The following is a 25,384-nucleotide window of genomic DNA, read 5'->3' as shown; positions in this document are numbered from 1 at the left end:
TGTGGTAAACCATCATGAGGTTCCTTTCGTGTTGCAAATGTAAGTACCTTATTTCCAGATATTCCTGGAATCCATCAGTTGATTAACAACCTTGCAAAATGCTACATTACCGTAATCGGGTTCATATGACCTCTGTCATGAGTTCAATTTCAGTTTTGGAGCCTCCATATTTAATAGGAGGTTGCTGACAAAAATAAATAGATCATATGGAGGAAATAACAGAGACTTCTTATGATAATTAGAACGTCCTTACTTTCGTAAGTAGCCCTAATGATATTCACAGTGTAATCAAGTTAGCTTCAGCGCATTCCTTAGATCAAAATCCAATAATGCAATCAAAGAGAGCTGGCATTATTAACATGTAGACATTTAAAACAGAGTTAAATGTCTATAATGTCCGTAAGACACACAGACTGAACGTCACACTCACAAACCAGTACCAAAACACAAGTTAGAGTTTGTGGCCATTTATCCTCCTTGACGTCAACTACGTCCCAAAAATAGTCTGCTCAGGATGGAGGAGGACCACCACTGAGACCAAAGACACCCCACACACTGTTTACGCTGCCCTGACCTATTAAATAAAAAGGTCAGCCAAAACATCTGACCCCATCACAACCCTGTCTGCCATTTGGAGGACCCCCCCCCCCCCCCCCCACTCAGTACAATACAGCCTGGCCAGCTGACAGCCCAGATGGAAATACACAAATACATAACAGAACATGTAGAGGACTGATAAGTTAATAGTTCTGAGAAGTGAGAATGTTTATCTGACCTTGTCATCGATGTCACTCTCACTGTCACACTGCGGGAGAAAGGATGCGAAGCGCTGCATTAATTCATGAGAACAGCTTCATCCATCAACACTCAAACTGACACTTTTTAAATGCATCTATAAATAATGCCAATAAAAAACATGGAGATCCATATTATGGTTAGATTAGTAGAAATGTGTTTATGCCTAGAAGAGTCTGTTTACATATCAAGTCAGAGAGAGAGAGAGAGTGTGTGTGCGAGAGAATGAAACCGAGCGGGAGAAAGGGGACATTATTATGCATTAGGTCTGTTACCTCGTTCCAAGTCACCAACGTGTGTTTCACTGCTGTGTGTACTGAACAGTTCGCGCTAAAGGAATCATCACGCCAGGCGACGCAGCAACACAACTGTGAGCTACTATATCAGACGGTCAATTTCGACTGAAAACCACTGATAAATCATGTGTCAGTCCCTCCCTCAAGTCCCGCTCACTGTCAACGTGTCACTCAGATATACAAATCACTAATCCGTGTTGACATGACACCTGTTGAGCTACATTACTAAATATCAGCCTGTTAGCTTCTGAGGACATTTTGTTCCAGCAAATGAGGACATTTTGTTCCAGACTGTTCTTCTCAGTATGCACGGGCTAATCACAGACCCGGTTTTATCCTCATACTCTGAGCAGTACCATAGGTAACATAGGGGACATTCATTCTCTCAGAAAGGATTGAAGTCACTCACCGAATAGCCCCGACCAGAGAATGAGCTCTGTGGAAAGAAATTATAATGTTCATGAGCAAGGGCTTATAACAGATTCTGATAAATGCCTTCTGTAATCAGTCAATAGGTTGTTGTTGGCACACACAAAAAAATCCCTTTATCCAGACAATACTGTTCATACCCCACTGTGGTGTTCTTTAGAGTTGCTTCTCTGAGGCGTGCCCTGTGTTCTGGTGACCTCGGCTCCGCCTTGCCTTCCCAGAAGCCCCTTCACCTGAGGGACAGGACAGACCCAGAGGACAGATCAATCACACACTCAAAGGCTTCCAATTTAACTAATTTTCATCATGTCTTTGAGTCCAGGGTTATCTACATAACATTGAGTTGGAAGACAGTGAATTTACCAGCCCATAGCCCCTCCGCCCAGATGAGAATCTGGCCCACCAGAGGGCACTGGTGTATTACAGGAATGAGTGATTACACATCAGTGAGGACATCCATTTCAATGACACAGTTAACCCGATTTAAAATAAGCAGAGTTCATGTCCAGACTCATTCACTGACCGTGATGGGCAATTAGCCCTAGCCCTGGCCCTGGCCCAACTCCGAGCCAGAGCTGGCTTTTCTTTAAAGGCAAGATAAATGCAGTGCATGCATAAATGGGCACACACACACACACACCAACATTGGGTTGGAATGGAGACCTTGAATGATCCATGCAGCATAATGCAGATTTTATACAGATATTGATTCAAGAGATCACAAGTTGTTTCAGGACAAAACAGAGAAATCATATTGACTGAAAACTCAGAATGAAGTGATTAAACAGGAACAGCACAATAATGTGGTGTAGATCTGGGGTTTCATGGTTTAAAGCTACCGTTCCATAATGTTCAGCCCATCCTGCAGCATTCCTTTGGCTGCTACACTTCACTGCTTTGACAGGCAGGCCCAGAACACTGTATGTCTAGGTCCCGTGTGGCTCAGTTGGTAGAGCATGGTGTTTGCAACGTCAGGGTTGTGGGTTCGATTCCCACGGGGGACCAGTACGGGAAAAAATGTATGAAATGTATGCCTTCACTACTGTAAGTCGCTCTGGATAAGAGCGTCTGCTAAATGACTAAAATGTAAGTGTGTGTGTGTAAAAATGACTTACTTAAATAGTCCAGGTGGCAGTGAACATGTCATCCAGCTAGTCTCATGACTTGATTTGACACAGTGAACGTCCTGTGTCAATGTGCTTTAGCAAAGTACATGTTATCTGAGAAAGGATGTTATCTGAGGTCCTTCTACTTCCTACAGCACTCCGGATGTTGCTTCAGTGACACGATTGATCAAGTGTGAGTAGGTTTCATCCCTTTTGTAGAGTAGATCCCATTTACCTACAGTGTGCTAAGATAAACAGTAAATTCAAGGAACAAAATACACTGAAACAAACCTGATAATAGCTGTGTCCTGTTTTGCATAGGAGGCTACCACCCAACATACTGTTTTGCATACTGTTCAGAACAAGAGAGATCCACAAGGGGTCATCTAGGCAATACCTTAAAACAAGTAGTATCTGGTCGACACATACAGATTGGGGTGCGGGAATTGGCTAGGCCAGGAACTGATATGGAAGTGGGCATAAGTTTGTGAGTGCCTGGTGTGCTCTCTGCTACAAACACAGACAAATACTGCGCTGAGGAGGAAGCTCTTCACAAAGCACCTTATCTCGTCTCTTTATTGGCCCTTGTTTCCTGTGTGGCACTCTCCTAACTCCCTGCAAAGCAGACACGCTTGTGTGAAGTAATTACTATAACAGGATGGGAAGATTCGGAAATGAACCTGATAACACAGTTCATTGACTGGCTGGTGCCGACAATTAAACACCTCACGATGGAGCCATTTCTTTTTTTTTTACAGGACAAAAGCCGTATCACCATTAGAAAAAGAAAACTGTGGGATTTAAAGTGAATGACTTGAAACAGCTAAGGAAGAACTCCAAATAAACATATAGCTGCTTATCTAGGTTAACAACCAAAACGAAAACAAACTGTAAGACCTTTTACTTCTCTGGGCAAAATGCCCACACACAATACGAGGTAGACAATACGAGGTATTCCCTGTGGCTCAGTTGGTAGAGCATGGTGTTTGCAACGCCAGCATGGTGTGTGCAACGCCAGGGTTGTGGGTTCGATTCCCACGGGGGGGCCAGTACAAAAAAAAAAAGTATGAAATGTATGTATTCACTACTGTAAGTCGCTCTGGATAAGAGCGTCTGCTAAATGACTGAAATGTAGACAGGTTTTAGTTTGTAGGAGAGCATAGTCATTAAAATAGAATGAAGGTTAATTGATCCATAGACTACCTGCTTGCTCTTCTTTGATCTGTTTTTCACCTTCCCTTGCTCCTTCTCTCCATCCTGCTCATGTTCAAAGTCAGCTCGATTGTCAGTGAATCCATTCACAGGAATCACATCCCCCTCAGCAGTCTGTTCAGTCTTCCGTTTCTTCAGCACCTGGCTCTCCCACTTCTCCTTGCCCCCCTGCGACCTCAGGCTCTTTGTGCTCTTCCTCAGAGCCACCTACGAAAGAGCAAACACAAAGGAGGCTTAATATGTACAGCACAGAAGGAGAGCCACCTCGGTATGAATGATGATAATGCTTACACTGAGTCAATATGATAAGGCGGCAAGGAAATCCTTCCAAAACCTCTAGTACATAAATAAAAACCCATCATAAAGAAAAAGGGAATTGAAGAAAAGCCAAAGCTCATGATGCTTCTGGGCATGGTTGTGTATTGAGGTCATATCCTATGAGGCAGGCCTGTGAGACTAGAATATTGGCGGCCAGCTGCTACCCATTGTCAGGCTGTGGCGTTTGGCAGTCTGAGCTAAATGCCCCTGGACTAACCATGCCAGTGGCCTGTGAGTGGGTTGTCAGTGGTGTTGATATATATACTACCAAGCACAGTGGAGGCAAGCAATGGACATGAACAAGAATCAGTTACAGGTCATCTAAGACACAGAATTCGGTGAGATCTTGGAAAGGAGCAATTGAATACATGCTCCCCTCCCCCGATGGCTTTTGGGGTATTGTTCAATGCAAGCACAACTAATCTCACTTAGCCAACGAGTGTGAACTGTGAGCATTCCCTGCTCAGCGTCCCCCCTGCCTACAGCTTCAGCTATCCATGAAAACAAGTGACCTAATGGCACAAGTGTAATCTCCAGAACCATTGCCATAGTGATATTAATATTCATGGCACTGCTAAAAGACTAGCGGCGTGTGGTAAATGATGTGTCACTGTGTTTCTCCACCTCCCTGGACAGTTACCAAGCATGTCTGATAAAAACAATCACTGAGCTTGGCTCTGAATAGCATCAGGCACACACAGCTGTGGAGACGCAGGGGGGGAGAAACCAAACAAGGGCTGAGTGAGAGAGAGTGGGTGAAAATAACCTTGGGTAGTTGATCCGTTTTGCCAGCTACACTCAATAAAATAGGGTGAAACCAGCTAAATCCAGGTTAGGGTTTGCAGTGAGAATGGCTTTGAGAACGAACATTGGCCCTAAATCCCAGGTAAAGCCCAGCGGCTTACAAAGGATTCAGTGGATGGGCTCTCATCAAGTTCCACTATCACATTCGTACCTCCATCCAGTCACTCTCACCATCCATGAAGCCAAAAGTGGCAGTAACATGCATGTTATAACACGGTCTCTCCTCGGTGGACAGAAGGTCATGAACATCAAGCTATTAGCAGCTCGTGTGCCACAGCTTCTGCAATCAGACCTCACATATCAGCTCTCGCCAGGTAGCTGAACATAACCTGGCCTGCGAACGTTCCACAAAGGACACGAGATACAAGTGGTTCGGGAAACAAGGCGGCTTGTTACAGTAGGCTGTTCAAATCCAATTTGCATCCAATCAGCCACTGGCACAGTAAGCGCTGCTTCAGCCTCCATTAACGGCTCTGTAAATCATTAACTCTATTGATGTGACATAGATTTCAAAGACGCAACGCAAGCAGGGGTACAGAGAGTCGGTCAGTTAACTGTATAAAGCTAATAGCATCCGCTAATATGCCTTTATCAGAGTAATAGTTAGCTAATTTCAGAGAGCTATTTTCCCATGACAAGATATCGAACAAGACAGTAGCGCACAGTTCCTTCTAGAGATCCAGAGAGATCTGTTACAGTGAAATATATGACTACGGTTGTTCCTTCCTATGCTCATTGATTTAAGCACTGCACTGTAGGAGAGTAGACCCAGCAGATCTTGACGTTCCTGGCATTAGATTCATGATTCTGAACTGTGTGTAAAGCTACAGGTCTACAGATCATTTGTCTTTATCCTCCTGACCACGACAGAGATAATACTGGTAACAGCCTGTCCATAGGTCAAGCACTCCATTTATCCATACATCCCCAGCTAGACCGCTTTCTGTCATTAGGAACTGTTCAATCACATGGCACTATAGGCCATCATCTTCTGGTACAAGGTTCACTTTAAATGCCCCTGACTTTTAAAGATGCCATCTGTAGAGTGGCCAGTGGTGGAAAAAGTACCCAATTGTCATTATTGAATAAAAGTAAAGCTACCTTAATAGAAAATGACTTGAGTAAAAGTTGCCCAGTAAAATCCGACTTGAGTAAAACTTTAAAAGTATTTCGTTTTAAATACACTTAAGTATCAAAAGTAAATGTAATTGCTAAAATATACTTAAGTATCAAAAGTAAAAGTTTAATCTTTTCAAATTCCTTTTATAAAGCGAACAAGGTGGCACCATTTTCTTGCTTTTTAATGTACGGATAGCCAGGGCCATGCGCTAACGCTCAGACATCATTTACTAATGAAGCATGTGTTTCATGAGTTCACCAGGTCAGAGGCAGTAGGGATGACCAGGGATGTTCTCTTGATAAGTGTGTGAATTAGACTATTTTCCTGTGCTGCTAAGCTTTCAAAATGTAACGAGTACTTTTGGGTGTCAGGGAAAATGTATGGAGTAAAAAGTAGATTCTTTTCTTTAGGAATGTAGTGATGAAGTAAAAGTAGTCAAAAAATAAATAGTAAAGTACAGATACCCCCAAAAACAACTTAAGTAGTACTTTAAAGTATTTTTACTTAAGTACTTTACACCACTGAGTGGCTATAGATACACTAGGTTCATAATCGCTTTATTTGAATGCTGAAATGGAGTTTGTGTGTCATTTCCTACAGTACTTGTTACACATAATTAAGTGGTAATTAGACACTTAACATTCTGACCAGACATGTTGATTTTGTCCACCCACACCAGACGCGATCAGGAAACACAGGTTGAAATATCAAAACCAACTCTGAACCAACTATTTTAATTTGGGGACAGGTCAAAAAGCATTAAACATTTATGGCAATTTAGCTAGCTAGCTTGCTGTTGCTAGCTAATTTTTCCTGGGATATAAACATTGGGTTGTTATTTTACCTGAAATGCACAAGGTCCTCTACTCCGACAATTAATCCACAGATAAACGGGGAAACAGAGTTAATTTCAAGTAATCTCTCCTCCTTCAGGCTTCTTCTTCTTTGGACTTTATATGCCAGTTGGCAACCAACTTTAAGGTGCATTACCACCACCAACTGGACTGGAGTGTGTACCTCAGGTCATCTTTCAATCACCCATGTAGGTATTTGCTCCTAAAAACCAATGAGGAGATGGGAGAGGCGGGACTTGCAGTGTGTCAAGCATCACAAATAGAACCAAGTTATATTTTAGCACCTGCCTACGCAGATGCTCATTGACTCACAAGAGCAGTGTGGTTGCAATGATTTAATAACATGTATGTGTACATTTATTTTGCAACGCGAGCTGTGTGGTCAGCATAACACTCTCTATTTCCCATGACACGTCCAGCAGCCTGAGGTCACGGGTCCTGCCACTGAATTACTGGACCTGCACTGACTGGGCAATCAGTCGAGCAATTTATGCACCAGTAATGGACTGAAGACGAGTCATAAACATTCTGACACTGCCATGGCTTTGCCTTACAAGTCTAAATGTGTAGGCTACTTTGTCACATAACTGTCAAACATATTTAAAGGAGGTACTGGTGGCCAAAAAAGAAACATTATGAAATTGCAATAGAACATAATGTCACTTTCTTGTGTCACATCCTACAGTAATGATAAACACAAGGGCGGAAAATGGAGCCAGTTTATTATCACCTAGATCCATATGTAAACACAACTGTATATTCTGTCCATATATCACAGAATATAGACCATCTACAGTCCCTGCTGTCTTCATTCTTAGAGGTTGCATGCCTATTGTATTCAGTGTAGCTGGAAATCTACCCCAGATTATTTTCACCCACTCTCTCTCATTCAGCCCTTGTTTGGTCTTTGGGTTCGAGTAGTTTCTCTCCCTCTGCCTCTCAACAGATGTGTGTGCCTGATGCTATTCAGAGCCAAGCTAGCAGTGATTGTTTTGATCAGACGTGCTTGGTAACAGTCCAGGGAGGTGGAGAAACCCGAGTGGCGCAGTGGTCTAAGGCACTGCATCTCAGTGCTAGAGGCGTCACTACAGACCCTGGTTTGATTCCAGGATGTACCACAACCGGCCATGATTGGAGTCCCATAGGGCAGCACACAATTGGCCCAGCGTCGTCCGGGTTAGGGTTTGGCCGGGGTAGGCCGTCATTGTAAATAAGAATTTGTTCTCAACTGACTTGCCTAGTTAAATAAAGGTTAAATAAAATAAAATAAAAATGTAATCATAACTGTGTGAAACAATGAGTGATTGCTTCTTCTGCCCAGTACAGATCCATTCAAGGACATTCTGTGCTTTTATAGACTGATCTTGTCCTGCATAAGAGCGATGTCAGTATCATACAGAATCCTGTCTGACTTACTGTTCATCGACTCAATACATTATCTGCACTGTCAGCTCAGGTGAATCAGATAAAAGACAGACACTGACAAGTGATCCTAATCAGAACTTTGAACTGCTGACAAAAGCAAACAGACAACAAACATGATCAATCCTCAAGACCCACATTATTACACTCACTCTTTTTACAGCGAGATTATTGAGAGGAATTTATCTCAAATTTAAACTGGCTGGTTCAAGCCCTGAATGCTGATTGGCTGACAGCCGTGGTATATCAGACCATAAATGTCAAAACATTTATTTTTACTGCTCTAATTACGTTGGTAACCAGTTTATAATAGCAATAAGGCACCTTTGGGGGTTTGTGGTATATGACCAATATACCACGGCTAAGGGCTGTATCGAGGCCATCTATTTTGTGAAGTGCACCAGTCCATCCTGCAGCAAAGCACACCCACAACATGATGCTGCCACTCCCGTGTCCTCACGGTTGGGATGGTGTTCTTCGGCTTGCAAGCCTCCCCCTATTTCCTCCAAACATAATGATGGTCATTATGGCCAAACAGTTCTATTTTTGTTTCATCAGACCAGAGGACATTTCTCCAAAAAGTACGATCTTTGTCCCCATGTGCAGTTGCAAAATGTAGTCTGGCTTTTTTATGGCAATTTTGAGCAGTGGCTTCTACCTTGCTGAGCCGCCTTTCCGGTTAGGTCGATATAGGACTTGTTTTACTGTGTATATACATACTTTTGTACCCGTTGCCTCCAGCATCTTCACAAGGTCCTTTGCTGTTGTTCTGGGATTGATTTGCACTTTTTGCACCAAAGTACGTTCATCTCTAGGAGACAGAAGGCGTCTCCTTCCTGAGTGATATGACGGCTCCGTGGTCCCATGGTGTTTATACTTGCGTACTATTGTTTGTACAGATGAATGTGGTACCTTCAGGCATTTGGAAATTGCTCCCAAGGATGAACCAGACTTGTGGAGGTGTACAATTTTATTTCTGAGGTCTTGGCTGATTTCTTTTGATTTTCCCATGATGTCAAGCAAAGAGGCACTGAGTTTGAAGGTATGCCTTGAAATACATCCACAGGTACACCTCCAATTGACTCAAATGATGTCAATTACCCTATCAGGTTCTAAAGCCATGACATCATTTTCTGGAATTTTCCAAGCTGTTTAAAGGCACAGTCAACTTAGTGAATTATAAGTGAAATAATCTGTCTGTAAACAATTGTTGGAAAAAATCACTTGTGTCATGCACAAAGTAGATGTCCTAACCGACTTGCCAAAACTATCGTTTGTTAACAAAAAAATGGTGGAATGGTTGAAAAACTAGTTTTAATGACTCCAACCTAAGTGTATGTAAACTTCCGACTTCAACTGTAGACTGACCAGGTGAAAGATACGATCCCTTATTGATGTCACTTGTTAAATCCACTTCAATCAGTGTAGATGAAGGGGAGGATACAGGTTAAAGAAGTAGTTTTAAGCCTTGAAACAATTGAGACATGGATTGTGTTAATGTGCCATTCAGAGGGTGAATAGGCAAGACAAAAGATTTCAGTGCCTTGAACAGGGTATGGTAGTAGGTGCCAGGCGCACCAGTTTGTTTCATGAACTGTTTTTCATGCTCAACAGTTTCCCCTGTGTATCAAGAATGGTCCACCACCCAAAGGACATCCAGCCAACTTGACACAACTGTGGGAAGTATTGGAGTCAACATGGGCCAGCATTCCTGTGGAATGTTTTTGACACCTTGTCAAGTCCATGCCCCGACATATTGAGGCTGTTCTGAGGGGGGGTGCAACTCAATATTAGGAAGGTATTCTTAATGTTTTGTACACTCAGTGTATGTTTAGGCAATACAGACATAGCACAGTCATGTTTTACTCTAGCCTATCTTTGACGGCTGTTTATAGTGGCTTGATGAATGCCTACCCTCTTCTGCCAGGTACTGAGACAATTAGATGACACCATCATTACCTAACGAGGACTTTTCCTCAGAGAACCTATTCACAGTGGCCTTGCACAACAGTGGTTGCTCTGCGCCCTGGAACTCTAAATTTGGAACTGTATCATATTCGGCAGATAGCCCTACTTATCAGGGCTAAATAGTACCTATCCGCTAAATGGGGCCAACAGTCATTATTAAGCCAGTGGATTGAGGTCATGCAGTAGCAGCACATTCTACATATTAATTTTCTAAATAAAACTCGCTGTCTCTCTCTGTCAGTCAGTCTGTCTGTCGCTGCAACAGACAGACATAATGGTGTTCCATGTCAGTTCCAGGCCGTTCAGGACGACTGATGGTTTATTTACAGCATGAGCCGACAAGCAGCAGAACAAAGGATAGGAAATGACAGAGGGGGTTTATGGCAGGGAGAGTCAGCCTGTTTCCTGTCTCACAGCCTGGCTGGGCAGTGGGCCCAGGGAGAGATGGACACACACACACACTTTTTACAACTGCGGCCTGCAGCCCTGCAAGTTGTCCATTATGTGGAACTGCGACGAACAAGGGTAAAACATGAAACGTTCAGCATTATTTGGCTGAGTGAAGTCATTGTGCTTCCACCATGCTGAAGAGAGGCGGATGTAATCCTTGGACATGACAGTCTAGCTGGAGACTAGGGGGGATGGCAAGGACAGATAACATAGAGGAGGGTAAATCAATGAGTGCCTGAGGGAGTAACACACTAACCTGGCTGTGGGACTACATTCAGGCAAACTGAACAGGCCACGGAAAGGTATTTTCAGTGTTCCTAGAACTAGAAGATTGATTCTACTGAAAAAAAGGGATGAAAGCAAAAGCACGGCTTCCCTGTAAGCACACCGTATTATCAGCTGTCAGTGAACACTTTTACATACACAGACAAGTGACACCTGCTTGTTTAAAAACCCTTGCAGGTCCCCTGAAAGCCAAGCCCTTCCTCAATCTTGTCCACACAAGGAACTTGTAAAGAGCGTCATCCGAACAGGCAGGCAAACACCACAAAGAGACAAGGAGCTGTGGGGCAGCAGCCTTTCCCCCTCTTGACTGCCTGGAGAGCTCTCAGCTGGACAGATGGGCCAGAGGTCCGGGAGGCTGGTGCACGTTAACTATGCAGCAGGGCCTTGGCTGTAATAAAGAACCTCTAGAAAGATTTACCAATCAATAGCTGGAATAGTTCAATGATATGCTTCTTGATAAAATAAGACCACTGTACCCCTACCTGTACAAGTTCCACCACAGAAATAATCTTGAATATAGCAACACAAAAATAAACTGAGAGCAGTGTCCTTAGAATGCTCTCGACAGTGTTTCTCACGTGCTGCATCCTATTCAATTACCATTTAGCTTTTGACACACTGGTAGTGTTTATCAAACAGTTATTTACATGGCATCACCTCTGGGGTGTACAGTACAGTACAGTACACACCTGACCGGGAGGACGGACTCCGAGAATACATCAAACCGTTACTTACATGGTATCACCTCCGGGGTGTACAGTACAGTACAGTACACACCTGACCGGGAGGACGGACTCCGAGAATACATCAAACCGTTACTTACATGGTATCACCTCCGGGGTGTACAGTACAGTACAGTACACACCTGACCGGGAGGACGGACTCCGAGAATACATCAAACATATCATTATATTACTGCAAATAGGGTGTCGAAATGTCTGCTTGGGGGGCCCTACTGCAGTAGGATACTAAACACTTGTAACAGTCTGACAGCTCGCTTAACAAATGACTAATCCTAGATTTAGTATTAATGAAATTCTATCTGGTGAAATCCTAGGAGCTCAGTCATCATAAAAGAGGGAGAGCAGGGAGAGATTCTCCCTGCTGCCAGAGCAGAGCTAGAGAAGAGAACAGACCGTATAACAGAGAAGCGGTTCACCGTTTAAAGGGTAGAGCTGCTGCAGGCGTCACCCAATCATCCACATCTAGACTTGTGCCAAAGCCAGACTAGCTGGTTACAGAGCTAATTAAACTAACCCTGTGTAAACAAACATACAGTGGGCCAGAACATCCCAGAGTCACGCCCTGGTGAGTTACACCGTCTAGGTTACAGCACTCACTACAACAATCATTATACAACTATACAGGCCTCGTATTCAAATCCAGGCCTGGGTCATTTTGAGCTGGAGCCATCATCAGTCTACAGTCATCCTCATCCAGAATATAGTGGAAATCATGTTGACAATATGCAACAGCTGTATGAAGCAGCTGTTTCTACAGTGATTCATGTAGTTAGCCGTGTATTAGCCGTGTAGTCATGTAGCAAAGCAATTCCATGAGTTACACCTCTGAGAAGCAAGGTTTGACAGGGACGGATAAAGACCATCATTACCGATGACAGAAGATCGTGTTGAGTCCTGTCTTGTTTGTCACCCCTGACATTTGGTATAACAATAAGTTTCTCTTCCTAGACAGAGAATGAATCAGAATGATGATGAGTATTCTGTCAGGGCCATATGCACCAATCACTGAGTCAGCTCTGGCTTTTTACTGCTGGGTTGTCTTTCACACAGTGTCACTTAGATACCATTTATCAAGTTTACTGTTAGTCACCATCTGGCGGAAAGCATTAAGAGAAAAATGTCCTCTTCAAGCATTTCAGGCACATAGACGTCCCCAATGCCTTTATTATTGTCTATTTTGTATCTATTTTGACACATGTCCCTGTGGTGGCCTCGCAGGTTAAGAGCGTTGGGTCAGTAACCCAAAAGGTCGCTGTTTTGAATCCCCGAGCGGGCAAGGTGGAACAATCACATAGACTAATACTCTAGCTGATGAACCTTGCACCTGGAAGCATTTAAGAGCAAGAGAGGAGTTTTATATCAAATGGGTCAAGCCTAGGCCTACAGTTTACAACTTTTGATTTTCCATTTTTGGACCATCAGCAAATCAGAACATATTCAAAATGTGTGACATCTACCAGTTCTCTCTGCCAAACCCCGGGAATTATCATGACATTGACCAAACCAGCCAGTGTGCAGTAGTGCATCAATAATAATCTGTATTCCAGAAACACATATTCTGGAATGGAAGTAAATCTGATCTATAGAAACACATGGACTGAGTGACACCTCAAAGCATCATAATGGTTGTTGTTGGGATAAATCAATAGTAACCTAACAGCATATGTTCAGCCATCAGCCTCTTGGCATATTGGCCCTGCAAACCAACCAATGTGTGTTTACAGCAATATCCTGGGTCCTGAAAACCTTGTTACAAGGCAGGTACAGTGTAATTACAGTGTAGATAACCATTTTATGTAACACTGTATAGGCTGTGACATAACTTTTACAATAAATTTGCTAATAAACTCACAATGGAGATAACTGCGTCAACTGCACATGACCCTGGCGGAGATCTTGAGCGATGTGGGCCACGCAGGAAGATGTCATCGACTTATGTGTATCATGTCCAAACATACAAACGTGTGTCAAAAAACAACAACAACATAGGCCAACGTTCTTACCTCTAAAGATTCCAGACTGAGAAAGCTGGCTATGGCAAATCCATCAATAATGTCCTCCTCCTGAGACACTGACCCTCGTCTCTTTTTCCGAGAGGGACGCGGGGGCCGGACATAATGCAAGTTGGTCATTTTTCCATAATTACACAGGGCCTTATTCCTGACCGGGCTTTGCCCTAGGTCGGAGCCAGATGATGGACTCCGGTTTTGGTCATTCCTGTCAATCGCATCCCTTCTTCGCACGCGGTCTCGTTGAGATCTTGACCTCCGGCTGCGCTTAATTTTCCCGTCCATTTTAGAACTCAGAGTCGAAGCGATCGCCACACAACAGAGCGAAATTCGTTCTTTGTCCATGTGAAGTAGAAGTGTGCAGAACAGCACTTGCTTTGTTTTAGAAATTAAATAAACGATCTGAGACAATCTTCGATCCAACAATAACAGACAAGAACATTTTCGAAGGTTGGTTTCGACTTGAATGCGAACCGTGGCTGCCTTTCTAATTGGACCACCACAACAGCAGATTGTTACTTTGTTGTGCCCAGAGAGTGGGAGAACTCTAAATTGTAACTCTTACAATAATATTAACTTGCTTTGCAACTTTTTTTTTTTGCTTGCAATTGTTGTCTGGCTGCGACAGAGCGAGCTGTCAGACGAAGCTACAACGCTGTATCATGTCGGACTGTTCTTCTTCCATCACCGCCCGGCCAAATCTATAGTCATGAACGATTGTGCTTGGCTAGAGGGATCCCGTTTATTTAAGTAAAATAGCCTAAACAACACTTCACTTTTGATGGTGTTTGGCCGATTGATTGATTGTTACTCTGGCCGTAGATATGCAAAAGCGAGGCACATGAATAATCCACTCAACTCAATAAATTCCGTGATTTGTAGAATCATCCATTCTCAGGCGATTTGTTCAAAGCTTGTCAATCTTCACGCCAAAGTAAGCAAACCTCAGTCAGAAAACGATTCGCCTTTCCTGAATCGGTATTGTTTCTAAATAAATCCAGCCTCGAATTCCTCTTTCCTTGGTTGATATGGTTGGTTCGAATGGCCCGTTGATCTTGAGTAAAATGTTGTGTAAATGGTGTATAAAAAAATTAAAAAAAACACGTTAGAGTTAAAGCCCACTTCCCCACTTCGCCCTACATTGCATTTTCGGTTGTACAGTAAATCCCAGTACCGTGAACAACTGACGTATTTCCGCCACTTCTGCACGGAAGTGCCTGAAATGATCAGCGAATTAACGCTGAGGGGAGGAGGTGAAAGATGTACCCTTTCATGACCCTATGTACTGCTTGAAAAGGTTGCTTTTAGTTCTGTTCTTTATACTGCATTAATATAGGTTTGGAGTTTATTACAACACTGAGTAGCCTAGGCTGAGAATAGGCAGATCTTATTGATACTTTAAACAAGCAACAACAAAAAAGAGTTAGTGATGGTGAAATAACGGGTTTTGAGGGAATGTGATTAATTTATTTCACCATTAGTCATGAATAAATACAAGCAAAACAGTTTTTCTAAATGGATTCTCTCTTTTGCATAATAACCTATTACTAATGGGAAAATGTTGCCTACGATGTGTTTAACTAAGGCAGTGTTAAATTAATCGGAGTGGCCACAGATCCAACTTTTCCGGACCCTTCTTCCCAACATACTCTGCTCTACTCGTTCGGCTGCTCAGAGAACAGGCTACTCTGGCAAATGGTTCTCGTTATATGGTTTGATCAAAGCCGAGACAATATCTGCAAGATCACATAATGATATTATTCTACATAACAGAACGGAATAAAATAGCATAGTATGACGTTACTGTAAGACAAAAAAACGGCACCTAATTTCTTATGACAGTGCGCGGCACAAGGCAAAATATGTGCTGTGATTGAAACAAAACACAGGTACACTACCGCTCAAAAGTTTGGGGCCACTTAGAAATGTCCTTGTTTTTTAAAGAAAAGCTAATTTTTGTCCATTAAAATAACATCAACTTGATCAGAAATACAGTGTAGACATTGTTAATGTTGTAAATGACTATTTTAGCTGGAAACGGCAGATTTTTTATGGAATATCTACATAGGCGTACAGAGGCCCATTATCAGCAACCATCACTCCTGTGTTCCAATGGCACGTTGTGTAAGCTAAGCTAATACAAGTGTATCATTTTAAAAGGCTAATTGATCATTAGAAAACCCTTTTGCAATAATGTTAGCACAGCTGAAAACTGTTGTCCTGATTAAAGAAGCAATAAAACTGGCCTTCTTTAGACAAGGTGAGTATCTGGAGTATTAGCATATGTTGGTTCTATTACAGGCTCAAATTGTCCAGAAACAAAAAACGTTCTACTGAAACCGGGGCCTCCCACTCCTCTTTCCATTCTGGTTAGAGACAGTTTGCGCTGTTCTGTGAAGGGAGTAGTACACAGCGTTGTACGAGATCTTCAGTTTCTTGGCAATTTCTCGCATGGAATAGCCTTCATTTCTCAGAACAAGAATAGACTGACGAGTTTCAGGAGAAAGTTCTTTGTTTCTGTCTATTTTGAGCCTGTAATTGAACTCACAAATGCTGACTTTACAGATACTCAACTAGTCTAAAGAAGGCCAGTTTTACTGCTTCTCTAATCAGAACAACAGTTTTCAGCTGTGCTAACATAATTCCAAAAGGGTTTTCTAATGATCAATTAGCCTTTTAAAATGATACACTTGGATTAGCTAACACAACGTGCCATTGGAACACAGGAGTGATGGTTGCTGATAATGGGCCTCTGTACGCCTATGTTGATATTCCATTAAAAATCAGCCGTTTCCAGCTACAATAGTAATTTACAACATTAACAATGTCTACACTGTATTATCTGATCAAATTGAATTTATTTAAATGCTTTTCTTTAAAAAACAAGGACATTTCTAAGTGACCCAAACTTTTGAACAGTAGTGTATGTTACAGTTAACCCCATTCGCTCACTGTAGGCTACATGATCTAAATGCATATCCCCATGAAACTGATTGAGATGAAATGGTTGGCATGCAGATACTGCATGGATGTTTCACCAGTAAAACTGGTAGTGATAAATGTGAAGGGAGGCCACAGAAATGTGTACATAATGTAGATCATAATGTGATCTTGCAGACATTGATTCAGCTTTGATCTAACTTTATTAAACTAGTAGCATTCGGCAATGTAGGCCTATCCTGTTCTCTGTGCAGGCGAACGAGCAGAGCAAAGACTGTGCGTAAAGTAGGGAATCCCGCACATGCACAGTAGCTTTGGGACCTTTAGCTGTCGGGAAGAAGGGTCCGGTGCAGCCTAGGCCAGAAAATATTCAAAAGTTGTAGGTCTAATCCTGATGCACAAGCATGCTCGGCATCGGCATTCCTGTGCCGAGAAAACAAATAAACCTCCATAGCTGTAGGACCTACATTGATTCACGTTAGTGCTCAAAGTGTCTTGCTACAATTGCCTCAGGAACAGGAAATAGTAGAAAAGCTTCCTTAATGCACAGGTTGCCATTACCAGTAACATCCAGCCTTTATTGAGCCTGCCCATGGTTTGAGTCTCTCCCAGAGGAACCTTAGCAGGATGTTAAAATATGCATGAAGCATGAAGATGCTCATATCATCCTCTCTGTTGTCCTCTGGGTTTCTGAACAAAGTTGATCTGATAACGGCTTTATCACTGCAGTTCTACATTTTGCTCTATTATCATTTAACAGTCTCCAAACTCTGTTGATTTTAAACTTCTTTGATTTACTATCCTTGTATAGTGAGAGCTGTGCTGCAATAGTTACTACATTCCCCCATTCCCCATGTGTCTCAGGCCTCTAGAGGTGCACTGACAGACTGTGGGTTTACCCTAATTAAGTGCTCTATTTAGAAAGGTCCTGTAAGTTGAATTTGTACAGAATTGCTCCAATAGGCTGCTGGGGAGCATTTACAAATGGGACATGTATGCTCTGAAACATTCAATACTCATTAATGTTAATTTGCTTCATTGTGCTCCCATTTCTCTCCTATTACATTGGATGCAATGGTGATGCTAGCTGGCCGACAAAATATACATCTTGACTTAAGGTAAGGTTATGACTGTGTCTTCTATTCTTGTTGCCATTCCCAGATGCCAAAGCATTGAGTCTTAAAGCACACTTCAGACGGACCTTTGTTATGAGTGCAATGGTTTACTTTGTAATTAAATCTGACTGATGAGTTGCAGTGAAATTATATGAAACACAGAACAGAGGGACAGAACTGAAACCATCTTTTGTGAGAAACAGGAACATATGTCGTACTTATCAGTTTTGGAATGGTTGGCTAGTAATAAACTAGTCCTGAACATATCTAGAACTTAAAGCGTTATATTTGGTACTAATCATTCCCTAAGTTCTAGACCTCAGCTAAATCTGGTAATGAATGATGTGCCTATTGAGCAAGTTGAGGATACTAAACTTGTTGGTGTCACCTTAGACTCTAAATTGTCATGGTCAAGGCATATTGATTTGATTATTGTAAAGATGAGCAGAGGTCTGTCTGTGCTAAAGAGATGCTCAGCATTTAACACCACAGTCCCTTCAATTGAAGCGGTGGGAAACAAACAAGTGACCACATCTCTCACAAAAACTGATAAAAAATGAAATCACAGATAATTATAAGAGAGCAGGAGAACTTATAAATTGGCTCCAATAATAATAATAACTTTACAAGCACCAAATCAAGGAAATGTCTGATTTTCAAAAGGGAGAGGGAGAGAATACTGGGGGAGTGGCGGCAGGTCAAGGAGACACAGGATGAGCAGTAGAGGGCATTGCAGGAGCAGATGTGACAGTTACACCTGCAATTTAAAAAAATATAAGGGACTTGAAGTAGCCTACTTGAACTTGAATTTGGAGCTCAGAAATGCAAGTACTGGAATAGTGTCACGTCCTGACCATAGAGAGCTCGTATTTTTCTATGGTAGAGAAGGTCAGGGCGTGACTGGGGGGTTTTGTCTAGTTTATTTATTTCTATGTTTGGTTCTAGTTTCTTTTTTCTGTGTTGGGGTTTTTGTCTAGTTTAAATGTTCTATGTTGTGTTCTAGGTTCTTTTTTCTATGTTGGGGTTTTTGTCTAGTTTACATTTTCTATGTTGTGTTCTAGGTTCTTTTTTCTAGGTTGGGGTTTACGTATGATTCCCAATTAGAGGCAGCTGGTCATCGTTGTCTCTAATTGGGGATCATATTTAAGTTGTTGTTTTTCCCACTAGTGTTTGTGGGAGATTATTTTGAGTTTATGCATGTAGCATCTCGTCGTCATGGTTTGTTGTTTTTGTTTGTTTGTTTGTCTGTCTGTCTTGCATAGTTTCACATAGAAATAAAGATGTGGAACGATACGCACGCTGCGCCTTGGTCTCTTTCATACGTAATCCGTGACAAATAGGCCTACCTTGAAAATCAGACATTTCCTTGATTTGGTGCTTGTAAAGTTATTATTATTATTGGAGCCAATTTATAAGTTCTCCTGCTCTCTTATAATTATCTGTGATTTCATTTTTTATCAGTTTTTGTGAGAGATGTGGTCACTTGTTTGTTTCCCACCGCTTCAATTGAAGGGACTGTGGTGTTAAATGCTGAGCATCTCTTTAGCACAGACAGACCTCTGCTCATCTTTACAATAATCAAATCAATATGCCTTGACCATGACAATTTAGAGTCTAAGGTGACACCAACAAGTTTAGTATCCTCAACTTGCTCAATAGGCACATCATTCATTACCAGATTTAGCTGAGGTCTAGAACTTAGGGAATGATTAGTACCAAATATAACGCTTTAAGTTCTAGATATGTTCAGGACTAGTATATTACTAGCCAACCATTCCAAAACTGATAAGTACGACATATGTTCCTGTTTCTCACAAAAGATGGTTTCAGTTCTGTCCCTCTGTTCTGTGTTTCATATAATTTCACTGCAACTCATCAGTCAGATTTAATTACAAAGTAAACCATTGCACTCATAACAACTTCCACGCTGCCAGATCGTAAACTCTGCTCTGTCAGTCTACGTTTCTAGCCGTTTGTTACTATTCAGATCCTGTTGTCCCTGTTTTCCTTGCCTGATGCTGTTTTCCTCTCCGCTACAGTTCTGCCCACTCTGACTCTGGTCCCTGTCTCCAGTCCCACGTATCGTATTCCTAGTACTCTGTCCTGGATTCCCCACTCTACTACTCCCTTGGATTCCCCCCCCGGACCTGTTTACCCTGTCTCACCCCCTCTCGCTCCAGCCTCAGCCTCCGCACCTGGTTTCCAGCAATCCGCCGGAGCTTCCCCTGACCTGCACTCCATCTCCCCCCTGTGTTTCAATAAAAATACCTTGGGTATTTCATCCCAGTCTCCTCGTCTGAGTCTGCTCTTGGGTTCCACTCTGCGTAACAGTAACATGGGGTAAAAAAAAATATTTATGTTATTTCATTACCTGATCATGTTGTGAATAAGCCTACTAGGTTATGTAATTTGTTGTCATTATATCCAGAATAATTCATAGGAATATCGTTGGATGTTGCACAATAGTCTATCCTAACAGTTGAGCACAGTAGACTCGGTGTCCAAATCGAGGCACAAAAACATGAAACAAGGAACTTATTAACTTGATGCTTTGTCTGTTAAATCTAAGCAGACCCTGCTGTAAATCAAGCAGACAACAGATGATCAATATTATATCCACCATGGATCCAGTCACAGCTGTCTTCACCGGCGTAAGGAATGAGACACCAAAATATTCTGGACATTCCTCTTGAACACCTTTTTTTCCAGCACTTGGGCTGTTGTTGCATGGCATGCTCTATCGCCACAGTTCTTCGTCACTTGACCGTCATTTGGAAAATTCCTTCCTGGATCAGATGAAAATATCAAGGTGTAACTAATCAGCTGGACACCAAATGCGCATCCAACAAGTATTATGCATACCGTAATTTCCGGACTATTAAGCGCACCTGAATATAAGCCGCACCCACTGAATTTAAAAAATATATATTATTTTGAACATAAATAAGCCACACGTCTATAAGCCGCAGGTGCCTACCGGTACATTGAAACAAATTAACTTTACACAGGCTTTAACGAAACACGGCTTGTAACAAAAATAAATAGGCTTTAACGAAAAATTAGCAGTAAGCTTTAGTTGTCTTTTTGCACTGAGTCAATTCCTCACGCTGCTGTTTCCAACGTCTTATCGACTCATTAAGACCAAGCTCCTGTGCAGCAGCTCTATTTCCTTTTCCAACAGCCAGATCAATCGCCTTCAACTTGAAAGCTGCATCATATGCATTTCTCCCTGTCTTTGCCATGATGAGCTGACAAAATGGCTACCGTAATCAGAATGATGGGAAGTTTGAGAGCGCTCGATTTAATCTAAACAGTAAACAAAAAAGTTGTTTAACCGTAACCCGTTCGGCAATTTCATTGGTCTAATGAAAGCTTCATGCCGGCCAAAAACTGATAACGTCACTGAATATTCTTTTGAGAAAAAAAAATTGAAAGCGGGAAAAATCCATATATTAGCCGCGTCATTGTTTAAGCCGCGAGGTTCAAAGCCTGGGAAAAAAGTTGCGGCTTATAGTCCGGAATTTACGGTAATTCTTGAAAAAACACGTTAATGTCAGTATCGATTTAGGTTTTCAGTATCAAGGTAAGGTGACTCTTTCGGTTAGAAGCATTACATTTTGGAATGCATACATCATTTGGGATTTGTATGCCCATGAAAACTGTTTTCACCCCGTGACAGAAGAAGACACAAAATGTTACATAAATACACTGCATTTTGAGATCTCTATACAAAAAACTGTCCAACAGCTAGATCCAGGATTCTTACAGGGTTCAAGTTCAATGTCTAATTTAACTGTTTAATGCTTAATATATATAACGACAACTTACACTGCCATAAATGCAAGGACAGAAAAGTAATGTTTTATGCCACACTTTTTTGGACAAATCCATCAAGACACCCACCATAATAAAGGGTTAAACATAGGTTTAAATCAACTTGTGACTTTTATTGAATTATAGCTATGATCCCCCCTTTTATCTTAATGTAATGACATGAAAGAAAATTGCAGATTGTTATCAACGACATCAACAGCTGTAACAAGTTGTCCAGTGTAGGAAATCCTCACTGGAACCCTCGTTTAACTGTCAGTAATGTGGGTAACTGTCAGTCATGTCGGTAACTGTCAGTCGTGGGTAACTGTCAGCAATGTGTTCTATTGTTCTTATTTTAAATGTGTGTTTAGTCCTTGAGCACTTCTTGTGTATTGATGTTCTTCTGTATTATGTCATGTTTTGTTTTGTGTGGACCCCAGGAAGAGTAGCTGCTGCTTCAGCAACAGCTAATGGGGATTTGAATAAAATACCAAAAATACTAAATATACACTGTCATTTCAGTCACGCACAGATCTGAGAGATCACAGGGCAAATTTGCAAGAATAATCAGTATTGTGTAATGCAATTGTTCAATGTTATTCAATACTAGATAGGCCCAGACAGACAGTTAATTTTGTGTTACACTGCCCTCTGCTGGTGTAATGCCTGGCTCTTTGAAAACCCCTTGCGAAATCAGAAACATGCCTGTCAGTAGAGGGCAGCACAGGTCTATTCAAGCACAGAGAATGATAGAGGCCTCTAGTTGCCAAAAGGCTATTTTAGCATGGGCAGCGCCATTGAGGGCCTCCACCATGCTTCCCCCATTTTAAAGTTGTCAAAGTTGTCAACTGGGTGAGTATTCCTATAGGTTGTAGCCCCAAGGGCTCTACCCATGCTGTCACATATCCTATAATGGCACACATATAAAGATGAGTCCTCTATCTAGCTCTAGGATCCCAGGTCACTGTACTGTTGGATCCAGTTCTCCAACATTTACATTGTACCTTTTACTATGGGATGAATGGTTTATCCACAGCTTCCACATTCACCTGTAAAAATCTTTCCCTGTGTGCACATTGCACATCATCTAACGGAAATACCTGACAGAAACGCTCTCATTAAAACAATTTTGTCATCTTTAGCTAACGATGGTATTGAATATTTTCAATGTCACCGTACGGTAGACATAATAGTTAAGCAAACTAACAATACAAAATTACAAACCTTTGATCAAGGACAACAAGATAGAACTGTAGCTTGTCTGTGTCTTGCATAGAATTAGAAATTAGAACAGTAATTTAGTAGAATCTTATGGTGTCTTGTCTCTCCCCTCCATCTCAGATTTCAAAGAAACAAATGCCATTGAAACATTTTAGGTAGACTACATATTGCAATGAGGCAAGGATCTCTATTATTGTTATTCTCACCGTCTTTTTTTCGGCTTGTGATGTGCTGTATAATCCGTTTACTGAAGCAGTGACCACAGCAGCTGGAGCCTGATGGCGCTCATGAAGTTGTGAGGTTAATCTGGCTAAGAGAGGGTGTCTGACACCGAGGCAGCCCCAGGCTCTCAGTTGGATGAGATGGCTTTAGACAGTTGCTAATACAGAGGCAGGATTGCCTGGGGAATGTGTTTGCATTGATTCACTGGGAAGGCCAATTAGATAGAGCGAGAGAGAGAGAATCAGGCAGTCATCCCCAGTGCCACCTCTGCTGTATCTTTTTAAGCGATATATTCTGGATGTTGTGGATTTCAATGGGGTATTCTTCAGCCATGATGTGTAGTGTTGGTTCACAGAATAGCTACTAGATAGGCTATTGCTCTCGAATGGTTTAAGGTAGAAAAGCAAAAGCAACTTTAAAATGTGCAGACAGGCTGGCTTTTGCTAGTGTCAAATATATCTTAACAAACACTTTATGTGGCTAAAGGTCAGTGTGTTTTTCAAACAATAACAAGTTTAATGGAAGATTAGTGGCCTTAGCCAAGGGTACCCTAACTGGCGGGAAACCATTTTTTATTGTTAGACATAAAAGACTGTAAAAACACCAAATCTGTTCCAAAGTATCCCATGTATAATAGAGAGATATATGCGATCGTATACAAATGCAAGCAAGGTTTGAAATGATTATGTTTTAGTCAAAAATAATATCTGTTGGGGCTTCTTGTGGTTCATTTGCAGTCTACAAATCATTTGTAATTATGGCTGAATCTAGTTGATGATCCCTGATTTGACCTATTGTCCTGTGCCCTTTAACACATGATCAAGTAAGAAAATATTATCAGTTGGCATTTCTGTTCTGAGCAGACATTTTCATTCCTGTCACTTTGCTGAAAAATAAACACCGTTTTGGTCACAAATCAACTTTTGTTAGAAACATTAATCTGTCCTCAGCACTTTTTACCCAGAATATAAAATATATTATGAAGTCAGGGTTATGCTGATGGATGTAAAGCTGTACATGAATATTCTCTATGGATGATTTGGTTTGTCAGCATAATCAAATAACAGTTTTGCTAATGTTGTTAGATGCAAATAAGGGATTTGGCAGATCCACATATCAGATTGAAAATATTAAATTCATGTGCTCAGACCATGACACTTCTTGGATCACTTTGACCAAGTAAATAGAAGTATTGCAAGTATTGGGCCCTGGAAAACATGTATGTCTTTATTCTTGACTTTTGTTTTAGATTATGGTGCAGCTTCTTCAATGCATAATGCTACTGTAGCATTATTTAACAGCTGGCTTCAGTCCTTTATTACTGCAATATAATTTAGGTCTTGATGATATGTATTTTATTATTCAAGAAATGATGCAATTGTACACATCATGTGATAATGATTATGTGTGGGTGGGGATATTTATTCTCTCTCCATAGGTGTTTATTATCATTGGATGTTCTGGGACAGGCTTTATTTATTCTATATGATTTGAGGCCCCACAAACCCTCCCCCCTGGTCTAGACTGTTGACCGTTGCCCTGAGGAACAGTTTGGGCCTCTGGGGTGGATTGTGTAATTATAGCAACGCACATTCAGCACCCGCCTGCTTTATGTGGGGTGCCCTGGGAAATAACTGTACAGCGAAAAACCACATCAGCAAAACTCCACAGAATGACATTGTGTACCTTCCTGGCTTTATTCATGGTGTTTCCTAGAAAGCACACCAAACATCCTTGATTGACCTTGGTGGCTTAGTTTCTTGATGATGGAAGTAGGCCCAGTCATGTTACCTTGCTTAATCAATAAGGGAAATAGGTTTAGATCACAAGGGTTCACAATAGATTACAAATTAATAAACATTTAAATACAATTGGCATTTAATATAAAGTCAGAGCTGCTGAAAGTAATTGGTGACAAATTGCACCAGATAATTTTTTATTTTTACCTCAACTGATTAAAACGATTAAAACAACTATTGATCAGCTTTGAACACTGACTGTAATAGGGCTCTTCATGAGAGAGAGAGAGAGAGAGAGAGAGAGAGAGAGAGAGAGAGAGATTCTTATTCGTATTTTTAAAACTACATTGTTGGTTAGGGGCTTGTAAGTAAGCATTTCACGGTAAGGTCTACTACACCTGTTGTATTCGGCGCATGTGACTAATATAATTTGATTTGAGAGAGAGAGAGAGAGAGAGAGAGAGAGAGAGAGAGAGAGAGAGAGAGAGAGAGAGAGAGAGAGACCAGTAACAAGAATGCTTTT

At 41.6% G+C, this 25,384-nt stretch overlaps 1 protein-coding gene across 2 annotated transcripts in view; it reads right to left on the bottom strand.

Annotated features, from left to right (window-relative positions):
• LOC106564312 (autism susceptibility gene 2 protein homolog) overlaps window positions 1–14,979 on the bottom strand; it is a 29,415-nt gene extending 14,436 nt beyond the window's left edge. For both annotated transcript variants that reach the window (XM_014130356.3, XM_014130363.3), the window contains exons 1-5: window positions 13,806–14,979; window positions 3,830–4,045; window positions 1,661–1,753; window positions 1,501–1,527; window positions 776–805 (exon numbers count right to left, since the gene is read on the bottom strand). In XM_014130356.3, the coding sequence (XP_013985831.3) occupies window positions 776–805; window positions 1,501–1,527; window positions 1,661–1,753; window positions 3,830–4,045; window positions 13,806–14,156 (717 nt within the window). In that variant the 5' untranslated portion in view covers window positions 14,157–14,979. The remainder of the gene's footprint in view (window positions 1–775; window positions 806–1,500; window positions 1,528–1,660; window positions 1,754–3,829; window positions 4,046–13,805) is intronic.
• Between the last annotated feature and the right edge of the window lie 10,405 nt (window positions 14,980–25,384).

The sequence above is a fragment of the Salmo salar genome, chromosome 01 (genome assembly GCF_965601325.2).
Source record: "Salmo salar chromosome 01, fSalSal1, whole genome shotgun sequence".
Taxonomy (NCBI): Eukaryota; Metazoa; Chordata; class Actinopteri; order Salmoniformes; family Salmonidae; genus Salmo; species Salmo salar.
Note: the sequence above shows the minus strand (reverse complement) of the source record. Positions and strands in the feature narration are given on the sequence as shown.